The 12691-nt window shown below is 33.3% G+C and overlaps 1 protein-coding gene across 3 annotated transcripts in view; it reads left to right on the forward strand.

The window, feature by feature from the left end:
* The window catches only part of tai (basic helix-loop-helix family member taiman), a 123091-nt gene that overhangs the window by 91611 nt on the left and 18789 nt on the right, over window positions 1-12691 (forward strand). For all 3 annotated transcript variants that reach the window (XM_089463327.1, XM_089463328.1, XM_089463329.1), the window contains exons 3-4: window positions 8402-9089; window positions 10371-10532. In XM_089463327.1, the coding sequence (XP_089319453.1) occupies window positions 8402-9089; window positions 10371-10532 (850 nt within the window). The remainder of the gene's footprint in view (window positions 1-8401; window positions 9090-10370; window positions 10533-12691) is intronic.

Genomic DNA, 12691 nt, shown 5'->3' on the forward strand with positions numbered 1-12691 from the left:
AAAAGAATTAAATAAAATAAAATAAACGCACAACTGAATTATGTACATAAAAAGACTGCAAAATAATTTGCCGTGGAGGTTAAGATCATGCTTTGATATGATATAATACCTTATAGATTTGATTAATAGATTTATATAAATACAAGTTCATATATGTATGTATGTAGGCATAAGCTAAGAATATATAAATTATTATTACCATGATTTTGCATTTAAAGCAAATATATTTTTAGCATAATTATGATTTTTTTGTATACTGCTATTATTATGATCATGATTATCATGATTATTATTTTTAGAACATTTTTATAAATATATTTTTCCTGATTAGAAAATGTTCTATTATATATATATGTATGTATATATATATTTTTTTATTAATTTAAATATTATATTAAATTATTTAATGTATTTATTATTAGGTGGTATTTTTGTTTTTATTATTTAGATTATTTATTTATTTATTTTTTTTTATTATAAAAACTATTATTTTTTATTTGCAATACTTTTTTAAGAAAGCGAACCCGCTCAATTAGTCACCCAAAGTACCTTATATAAAAATAGTTATCAATAAAAATGTATCTGCAAATTTATTTGTATTTTGTAGTCCCAACACCGACTTTATGTCATTATAATATGCGTCAACGTTTCGAGAACTAGTCATACGAAATTCCATGGAATTCCAAAAAAGAAAAACAACATTTGTTGTTATTTGCAAAAATATTGATGTCAAGGATATGTGCTTGAGGAAGCGGAAAAAATGTGAATCATTAAAAATGAAATGAAATTGTTGACTGTGAAAATATGTACATATATTATATAGACGAATATATAATTATTTCTTTCATTTGTATAGGCATATTTCACAATAAATATGATTGTTGCAGACTTGAAAAATGGATAGTAAATATAATGAATAAACTTGTGATATAGAGAAAGCCAAACACAGAACAGAACAGAAAATGACTAAATTATTATAGTTTTACAAAAAACATTTTAGAAAATAAAAATATATATGTACATTTTTGAAATTATCAAAATAAAAATATATATATCATAATACACTGATCATTATAGTTTTATAAACAATTTTAGAAAATATAAAAAAAGAGAAAAATCCTTGAAATTATTAAAATTAAAAAAATATATAAAGCCGAAGGCCCATGCAGCCAGCGCTTTAAAAATTTAAGTTAGTTTTAATTTTAATTAACTCTAACTCTAAGATAAATAAATAAAAAAATATATAATCCCAATACACTTTTTATTATATATAAAAAATAATATGTTTTATATTTAAAATTGTTAAATTTTATTTATAAATATAAATAATTTCAAAACGCTTTATTTTTTGTTTAATTATAAAAGTATTTGTATTTATATTTATTTATAAAATATTTATTATGTAATTATTATTATTATATTTATTAATTTATTTCATATAGTATTAATATCATATTATTATTACTAGCATTACATTACATTCACTCTACTACCATTTCAATATGTAGTATACCCCGTTAAAGCAGGTGCTACAGGGTATTAGCAAAACAAACAACAGTTGCAATTGCAATACAACAAAATGGGGGACATGTTGTAGCCACTGTTTATGTTGGCTTCAGCGCGTTGTTGTTGCGGTTGCTCTGTTGTTGGTGGTTGTTGCTGTTGCTGTTGCTGGCTGTCAGATACATTGCCAGCGTTGACATTGTGGTCATTACAGCTAGTACTGGCAATAGTTGTTGTTATTGTTGCTGCTGCTGTTGCTTGTCATGTTGCCGTTGTCGTTTCTGTTGTATTTTGTCCACTTTGTATTACATTTTCATTGCGCGTGTTATCGTCGACGACGGCGTCGGCGTCGGTGCTCGATGCAGTTGTCACATCCAGCTGCCTGCTTGGCTATTGTTTCAAATATAGCTGTTGCAATTCCTGTTGTTGTTGTTGCTGCAGCTGCTGTTAATGTTGTTGCTGCTGTTGATACTCTCACTCGTTTGCAATTAATTGTGACTGGCAGCAGCGGCATCGACAACATGTTTGTTTGCGCTGTGGAAATTGCTTGCTGTCTGAAAGCCCATCAACAGCAAAGCCCATCAAATTGGATCATTGTTACACACTTCATCTGCTGCTCGCAAATTGCAATCGCTGTTCGCTCGAAAAATAAACCTTTTTGATATCGAGCTTTAAGCTGGGAATTTTTTTTTTTTTTTTTTTTTTTATGTAATTTTTCTATTCTATTTAGTATTCAATTACTAAATGAAATCAATTAGAAGCAACTTCCATGAGAGCATGACTCACGCCTCACCTTACACGAGCATTAAAACTCAAAAGCTCACATGTGCGCAATTCTGGTTTTCATTACTCACACACACTGAGGCGAAAAATTTCAACAATTCCAGCATAATTTACGTGGCGTCGTAAAAATCTCTTTTGGGGTTTTTGATTATGGGCTAGCAGCAGCAGCAGCAGCAGCGGCAGCAGCTACCGACTTGGGTCCCAGCGGCGACTGCTTACAAGTTCAGCATCACGTAGACCAAACCTAAATCATAAAAAAACACATACAAAATGTTTAAGCTTTGCCCCGAGCAACAGCAGCTTCCTCTGCGCGAGAGAGATAGAGCGAGAGTGAGTGAGAGAGACATAGGTTGAAAAAAAATTACTTTCTTGTTTCCATACACTGCGTATGAGTAATTTTTATGTGTATTGCCATATTTACAGATTGCAGAGCTTTGCCCGTAACATCATCATCGCTATCATTATCATTATCAGCATTGCCATAATCATTACGTTTATCATTATCAATTTGTCTTAAACGCTCGCTGAGGTGTTTGAGCTGGGCTCTTCTTTGTCAGCTATTAAATATAATCTAGAATATTTGAGCAGTTCTTTAAATATGATTCATTGCTCTGACCTTGACAGATATTTACTCTCTTAGAGATTGTCTCTCAAAATATTTTGACTAAGATTTGAATGTCTTAAGTTGCTAGTTGGCTTCCATTCATTTACAATTTAAATGGAAATAACTTTGAGCATGGACTTTAACATTGCCCCGTTATTTATAGCTTAGAAAGTATATAGATAGTGAAAGTTAATTAAGCCTCGTATTGGAAATATTTGATTTATATGAGTTTTAAAAGCTAATTAAATCTTCGTGTCAACCCATTACAAAACATTTTGACACACCAAAATCTATAGGAATTAAATTTAGCGAAAAGTTAAAGCTTATTACAATTTCCTAATCATAGCTTTGAAAGCTCATTAGCTTGTTTTAAACGAATTCAATAAGCTATTAAGCTTAGAATATAGTAAACTGTTTTTAATATTTGGCTTAAATTATGTACGATTTTTATTTGCTTTGTGTGAGCTTTGAAAGCTCATTAAATATTGAGCCAGTTCATTTATAATCAGGTTGACATGATGCCTTGCCTGTAAGGCTTGAATAAATCAAAAGCTTTATGATGGAAAATGATTAAATTTGTACAGCAATTTCTTCGAAGCTCAATCTTTTAATCGACTCGATTAAATGTTACACATCTGGCGTTACACCTAAAAGAGAAACTTTTAAACTGAAAACTTTACAATTATAGTATTTTCATAAATAAAGCTTTGAAATCTCATTAAATCCTTAAAGTCAACTGGTTTTGTTCACAATCTTACAGAAGAAAGGCCAAAAGATAGAAAGAGAGAGACAGAGAGAGAGAGAGATGTTTACATACAAGCAAAGCTTAAAGCATTATAATGATAATACTTCCGTATATTTGGGCCTTAGAGTAACAAGCTCAACAAATTCTTATTGAATCTTTAATTCTTATCGAGTTTTCTTATATGAAAGATTATCCAGGCATTTCCGGTCTCTCTTCTTGTAGTACAGAGAAAACTCAGACAATATTTTATTTGGCTTCTTGCTGTAACTTTATCAGTTAGGCTCAGTTAATAAAGTCACAACTATGTTACATTTCTTGTAATATCACTTACAATTTCTCCACCCCCGATTGGAGGTATTCGCAGTTCGCAGTTGACAAGAGACTGCCAAGTGCTACGGCACTCACTTCAGCTTGATCTCTAATTGCACTCTTGAAAGTCAACTCCAATGCAGCGAAGCGTTAAGAAATCTGCAGTTCCCTTTTATTTTTAATTCATATATATATATATATATTTATATTTATATGTATGTATCTATAGCTTACCTGGGACCACCCGGCAACTAGAGTTGGATAGTGGCTGGTGACTAGTGTCCAGCGACCGAGTTTTTGGCTTTGCTTTTCTTTCTTTTTTTTTTTTTTTTTTTTAATTACATTATATGCATAATAAAGGCCTCTCAGCTGGAGCCCCAAAGAGATTGCGACTGCGAGTGCAAGCAAAAATAATTACAGACACTGAACGCCACGAGTTAGCGATGTAATCAGCATAAAGTCGAGCAGAATTGCTGCAGCGGCTTAAGCTTGGTAATGGAATATGATGCAAACAGAGATACCCTGTAAATTGGCAAGCTAGAAGTATATAATATAGATAAAATTTAGATAAAATATAGGCAAAATATAGATTTATATATTATAGATATATTTGAGACAAAATATAGATGAAATGTAAATAATAAATAATTAAAATAAAATTACGGTATAGATAAATATTAATTTAATATAGATGAATAAAAATCAAATATAGTTAAAATATAGGGAAATATATAGATTTAAAATAAATAAATTTTTTAATATGATTCGATAGTTTATGGTAGAATTTATTTTTAAAACTCAAGCTTATATAATTTTTATAAACTGGTATTTTTTAATAAACTAAAAAAAGATTAGGCTAATATATATACAAATATTGCTATATTTTAATATGTTCGTTAATTTTAAAATTTTAAAATATATTTTTCCAAAATAATTCCAAACAATATTACAATGGGATTCCTTGAACAGGTTGCCTATAGAAATTGTGCTACAAATATTGAGCATTATGCATGAAATAAAAATTTCACATCAATCTATGGCGCTTTATTTATTGCTTTTATAAAAATTTAACTAAATAAAATAAATAAATAAATAATAATAAGCAAAACTATCCAATAACTTGATTTACCCAACTTGCAAAGGCAATACGAAGTATGCACAGAAGTTGCTAAAAAAAAAGTTGATTCGAGCGCCGAGCGCTCGCCAGGGAGCAGGCGGAACTGCGACCAAAAGCGGAGGTGACGGGCAGTTGACCAAAACAGAAAAAAAAAAAAACGGAATAAACAAGAAGCAAGGAAGAGGGAGAGAAAAAAATCTGTGAATGGCCGCCCTATGCAATGAGCGCGAAAATGAGTGACGTACCAGCGGCGCTGCTGCGCCTCGCCGCCCAGTGGCTGCCCCTCCATCCGTCCGTCCTTCCGCTTGTCCGCCCGTTTGCTTGGCCTACCCAAATGGTTTCCCTTGACAGGCGCAATAATTGTGCAGATTCTTTCTGTGGCTGACTTATTTTATTTTATTTGTTGCTGTTGTGGCTCTGGCCTGACAGGGTGACACATTAATGTGCCAGCTAGCAGTTGATGAGGAAGATGAAGATGATGAAGATGAAGGTGATAATCATAACGAAGTTGGGGCATTCTATTTGGGCATGGCGCACGGAGCGTATGATTGACGCGCTTAATTAAAGAAGCTAGCGCATATAAAGCGCAGCGTTAATTAATTAAATTACAATTGATGCAGTTGCAGTTGACTCTTGTTGTTGTTGTTATTGTTGTGCTTATCATTGTTTGGACTCTGCCAGGCCATAAATACATATAAATATTACTATATTCATATATGTATATATATATTTATATATTTCTGTATTATCGCATTGCTCATAGCGTTAATTTCACAACTTATCAATCCAATCGGCCAATCGTTATATTTATAGCCTTAGCCACTTGCCGATTCGTCGAAGAAGAAGAATCGCACAGAAATTCGCTCGATTTCGCATTTCATATTTACTCAACCTGAATTTAACTTTCGTTTAACAAAACATTTGACATCCACGATGACAAAGCAAATTGAAAGAAACCCAATAGGGGAAGCACCTGTAGTTATATTGTGAAATTTGTGGTATATACATATGTATATATATAATGATCAATATGTGTGCATAAAATTTGTTAATACAGTTAAATATTTGGATATTATATGAGAAGAAATCTTGGAGGCAATTTAATTAATCTATTAAAAGAAGAAGATTGCATAAAAAGGCCTTTATTTAATACAAATATATAATATTATAAAATAATATGAAGAGAAGAGAGAATTCAAAATGATTTAGATGAAACGATGCGCTTTATAAGCAAGTAATAATGTTTCCGTCGGCCGTTACTGACTTCAGAATACTCATTCGAGAACCAAGCGCCGTTAGACCTCTTTTCCGATTTGCCACACGCTCGGTTGGGTATAAAATATACCATATATACTATATATATTTTTATTCAAATCAATAAAGCCGTAAAGCTATACAAAGCTGTACAAAATATAATTTTCCCCGATTTTCCACACCCCCCATATTATATGGCAATATAATTTAGACCTTATGCTGTCTTCGCAATTGTGCAAATATAGATACTCTAGCACTTAAATTAATCATGGTGAAAAATGCACTTTCCGAGTCGCCACGCCCCTAGTGGGCGAGGGTATACACGAGTATATGTTCCAAATTTCAAGTTTCTAGCTTCAATAGAAGCGAAATGGGCAGACGTACAGACGGACGGAGAGAAACGGCACATTACACAAATCCAATATACTCATTTTGGTTTCGCGAATGAGTGTTAAATTTATTTTAATAGTTCCCGTACTCAAAATATATTTTTATAGCTGCTACGCTCCAATTAAAAATTTCCGCCATAAGAATTCCAAATTATAATGAAAAATGCAAACAAGAATTTCAGTTTTTTGCAAATGGTCTTTACGTAAATAAAAAGCAAATAATGTGCCACACTTTGGGCGCACAAAGTAAACAATTAATCACGTAACCAAATACATGCAAAAAATAAACAAAACAAAAAAAAAAAAAAAAAAAACAAAAACATGGACAAAAAGGCAAAGAATTTTTAAAGACAAAAAGCAGCCATGACAACGCCAGCGGCAAGAAGAACTGTAAGGAGAAGAAGAAGAAGTAGAATATGATGAGGACGAACAACCACAATATTAATGTGACAAATGTTTATGACGCTGATATCCACTTGAATGGCGCAGACAGCGACAAGACCAAAAACTGAGCTCTGGGCTCTGGGTGGATCTGTTTGAGGCATTTGGACCGAGTTGCGGTTCCGGGCTGAAGCAACCAAAACTGACAGCATTAATTTCACTCACGTTGCGGTGGGCGTGACAACGTGTGGGTGACGGCTGCACCGGGTGCTGCAAAAGATTTCCACGCCAAATAATTTGCCTAAGTCAGCGGGCGGGCAGCAACTGTATTTTACCTGTGAAAAAAAAAAATAATAATAATATTATAAATTATTTCGTGATAATTGCCAATGCATAAATGTTTCCCAAAATAGACATTTTAATTATGGGTATTTAAAGAAGAACTCTAAGAAGTCTTATAAATATGCCTTTAGAGCAAAATGTGAGCCTCTCTAGGCGATTCACAAGAAGGAGTCTATTTTTATTATAAACAGTTATGCTTAAACAAAATTCCCGGTATATAATTTTAAGGAGCTTACCTTAGGCATCAAACAATGGATGAGCTGCTCTATACGATTCGCAAGGACTTATAAAGTTAAAAGAAAAAAAAAAAAAAAATAGAAATTGTTATGGAATATAAAACACATTGTGTATGTCTATATAATTAGCTTAGCCCTGGCATAAGACAAAACTTGAGCTTCTCTTCCAGAATTAACATAAAAATCAGATTGCGGTAAACAGATTGGCTGAATTTTAAGATAAGCAAAGAAGCTAAACTAAGGAAAGAAATATAAGAATGTTTCTATGTGAACAAATTTTATGAAATATTTTAATATATATTGTATATAAAATTATCCAACATAAATCAATTTGTGAGCATCTCTATGAAAATCAGCTCTTAAAATGAAATAAATTGAGTTTACAATAACTCTACATAAACATAAACTAAATATAAACAGAAATGAATATACAATATCTGAATATCTCCCAAGAGATATCCTTATATTTTAGGTACAAATCAAAATGTTCGCCTCTCTATGCAATTCACAAAATGCAAATGCCTTTGATAATATGGCGTTGTAATCGAGTCAGCACATTAGCTCGTAATTGAGGCCTATTTGCAAGGCATTTGCATGCTGCCTAAGGTGTGTGTGGGGCAAAGTCAAGAAATGAGGTCAAGGTCAAAACTTTGCCAAAATCAGAAATTTAAATAATAAAAAAAGGCTAAAAATGAAATCGTCTACTAATCAACTATTCTATTTTCTGCTCTTTCGCAGGCTTAGCCCAGGTGACTTACCAGATCATTGGGCCTCAGGTACAGCAACAACAAAAGGAACAAACGCAGCAGCTCTCGCTGGCAACAACAACAAGCACAACAGCAACAACAACCACAGCAGCAGCAGCAACAGCAACCACTCAGTTTGCAATCTGCCGCGCTCATCACCGGCCGCTGCGACCGCAGCCGTTACAATCGCAGCCACTGGCGGTAGCGTGGTAACTGGCCCCGGCCCCCTCCCGGCACCAGTGGCGCAGCTGCAGCACGGATTGGCGCCCAGCACGCCACTGCAGCGCGCAACGGCAGCGGGTGGCGGAGGCGCTGGTGTTGCAGGCGCCACGACCTCACCCACAGCCCCCTCACCCTCGCCAGCAGCAGTTGCCAACAATCTGCTCACTGCCAACAATCTGCTCACCCTGCAGCAACAGCAGCAGCAACTGCTCTACCAGCAGCAACATCATCCACAGCACCAGCAGCACCAGCAGCAGCAGCAGCAGCAGCAGCAGCCGCAGCTCAACTCTCATCATTCGCATCATAGCAAAACAGCGGCAGCTGCTGCCGCAACGGCGCACATTGCAGCTGCATTGCAGCGATCGGCCATTATGAACGCGGTGGCATCGCCGATTCCTGCTAACTCTGCGACGCCGGGTCGCAAGATACGTCGCAAGACGGATACCAAAATTAATTTGGTAAGTATTAATGACTAAAAATAATCTGTAATATTATGTCTGCACAATAAATACCTGAACTATAATAGATTAGCTATCAAAAAAACTAAAACTACGATGAAAACTGAATTTTTTTTATTTTATTTTATTTTATTTATTTATTTATTTATTTTTTTTTTTTTTGTAAAAAGTTGTATATTGTATAAACGAGCTTTACGATTAAAGCTATATTTAAAATAACTGCAAAAATGTATATTATGAAACAGACCATTTTTTAAATTCTCGCTATAAATTCAGAAGAAAATGTTTAAAACGAGTATTAATATAAAATATAAGTCCTATTTAAGTCTAGGAAGCTTCAAAGCCAACTCAAAAATGTTAACAGTCTTAAAGAAAAATCCCGTTCTCAAGTCAGTTATAATAATAATGTAATAAAATATTTTTTCTATTATTTTGTCTATTGTTATTTAGTTTCTCATTAATTTAGCAACTTTAAAATTGCTTTCAAGTTTATTAAAGCTTTATACGATGTATGTATATGATGTTTTTATTTAGCTTAAAGTCTTTGAATAGAAAATGACTGAATTACGAATTTCAGGGCATACAGTTTTATTATTCTAGCATGAAATTTACTGCAAAGCTTAATGCAGCAGCAAAGAAATATCTAGCAGACTTCAAGTATTTTTGCCCAAGTATATTCATAGTATAATAATGATTTAGCAGAAATTCAGCTGCAATATAAACGTTGTTATTATTTGAAAAAAAGTTTATATTTATTTATTTATTTTTTTATTTTATTTATTTATTTTTTTTTTTTGAGTTTACAGTTAGGAAAGCCACTACTTATCTATCTTAAAATATCTAAAAAAATTCAGCATAACCATTTATGATTATCATCATAGGTTTTTTTTATCAGCTATATAAAGAAAGGTTTTAGTCTTGAATAATTCTACATGTAATCTACGCGCTTTTATTATTCTTTGTCTAAAATAATCGTTGCTGAAGAAACTTTTATATCAAGTACAATCGCTATACATATATATACGTATATAGACATATTGAATATAATTTTATAAATATATATAGACAGTACTTTTAAAAGAGGTTTGAATTAAAATAATTTAAGCTTTTAAACTTGTATAAATACAAAGATTAATCAAAACGTTTCCAGTTCATGTCAATAGATAAAGTTTTTGCATGAATAATTATAATAAATAATATAAACTAAATAATAATAGAATACAGCTCTTTAATCGCCTCCTAAAACTTACTTTAAACAAATTGAAATATTTGTTTTTACAGCCGCAATCACAAATAAACAAATGCAACAATGAGAAGCGACGTCGGGAAATGGAAAACAATTACATTGAGCAGCTCTCCGAGTTTCTGCAGCTCAATAAACGTGGAGATATGACATCAACGAAACCGGATAAGGCGGCAATATTAAATCAAGTGGTTCGAACGGTAAGTCAAACTCAAGAAGATGGCTTCAATTCGCAAGGTTATTATGCAAAACTAATAACGGCAGCAACAACAAAAACAACAACTTCGACAATCAATCAAAAAACTCATCAAACAAAACTAATAAGCAAAATGTTGAACAAGTTGTCGTGGAGCAAGCGACGTGAACCCTGGGCCTCTGACCGGAATAACTAATGATCAATTAGGATAGACAAATCCCCAATGTAATTTCTATGCACTTCTGTTGCTGTTGTTGTTCTTGTCTTTTGGTATTTTGGCGACACCCGCGTTTCAATTAAAAAGCAATTATTTTCAAACCGCAAAGAAGATTAAAATAATAATACGCATGAAACACGGCCACTGAGAGAGCTAGATAGAGAAAGAGGCAGAGCGACAGAGAGAGAGAGGGAGAGCAAAAACAGAGGGCAGCTATGGAGCCCATAGAGACTTTTCGACTGACGTAATTTTATTTTACTTTGTTTTTATACTCATTCACGAAAATGAAATGAGTATATTGGTTTCGTGCAATGTCTGCCTTTCCATTCGTCCTGCCGTCTGTCCGAATTGAAGCTAAAGACTATAAATACCTTCGATAAACTAAGATCAGAAAGATATGGTGGGTAAGTCTATGCCCCATGGGGGCGTGGTAAATCGGGAAAAACTGCAGTTAGAAATTCAAAAGATCGTACAATGAATTAGGCAGCGTTTGGGCCGTGAATGAGTAATCTGCAGTCGGTAATACCCGACTACAACGTTCTTATTTGTTCTTCTTTCTTTTTTGCCTTTTTGTATTTTGCTGGTCTGCAAGAGGAATTTAATTAATATTTTTATTCAATTTACATAAATTTATTTATGTTTCCATTGACAGCGATACGCGGTTCATTCTCGTCATGTTATTTTAGGCTTGTGCTTTTGCTCTCTCTCTCTCGCTCTCGCTCTCCCTGTGTATGTGTGTGTGTGTATTTCTTTTATTGGTTTCAGGTAGCCTAAGTACTTTATTATGCAAATCATAAGCGCCACGCTTTGCCGAACTTCAAAAACAAAATTCAACGAAAAAGAAAACAAAAAACAAAAAAGGCAAAAAACAACAAAGTTAAAACAAAATACATAATACATAATAATTTTATTTAATTGTGCAGCCTGTAAGCTAAGCACAAGTTAACGCAATTAATAGGAGTTAGCATATGGCTGGCTACCAATTAGGGGTATTCCCTCTACAAAGTGACAAATTAATAATATATAAATTCAGTTAAATGTCGCTCTGATGCGGAAGCTATACGAGCTAAGCTAATTTGAAATTATTAAGGTAGCCAGCTAAATAAATATTGAATTAATTTAGTTAGGCAATTATGAGCATTCATTATTTAACATAATTAAACTGAAAAGCTTTTAGTCCAATTATTTATTATAACTAGAAAATATTTACTATGTGGATGTGATGAAGTTTTAGCTTTTGATTTAAATATACATAATTAATTTAAAAGTTTTTGCTAGTGAACTAAACTAATTGATTTGAGGCTTTATTCAACTTCTTTGAGTTCTGCACATTTGCTTGAATATTTCAATTTATTTTTTATAAAACATTTACCAATGAATTGTAAAAATTGTACATTTGCTTAAATGTTTACATAAAATATGTTTATTATAAAATATTTACCAAGTAGTATACTATACATCTTGTGGTTTTATCTAAAGTTTGAGTACTTTAATTGTAACTCAAGCTCTAAATATTTACTTAAATAATTCACATGAAATCTTAAGCTTTAACCTTCACATATATTGCCAGCGAAAGCTTTTACACTCCGCTTACAACTATTCGGAAAGCCATTGCATATTCTGAGCTACTTCTACGCCGACCTCTAGTCTCAGTTGCGTTTCTGTTTTGTTCGCCTATTTCGCCCGACAGTGGCTTAAGTTCGGCTCAGTAGCGCATGGAGAGCTGAAAGCGCTGCTTGCGCCCGGGCTTAGTCAGTTAAATTGTCGCTGCTGTCACTCAGCGAGCCATTTTCACTCAGCTGCTAGCCGAGAGTGAGTGAGAACGTAAGGGCGTGAGTGCGTGTGCGTGTGCGTGAGTGAGTAAAAGTGGGTGAGTGTAAGTGTGAGGCTCAATTCAATTCCATATTATTTTTTGGCAACTTTAGTGTGTTAACTGCGTTCCACCT

This window comes from Drosophila arizonae, chromosome 3, assembly GCF_054131065.1.
Source record: "Drosophila arizonae isolate 15081-1271.41 chromosome 3, UAZ_ARI_1.0, whole genome shotgun sequence".
Taxonomy (NCBI): domain Eukaryota; kingdom Metazoa; phylum Arthropoda; class Insecta; order Diptera; family Drosophilidae; genus Drosophila; species Drosophila arizonae.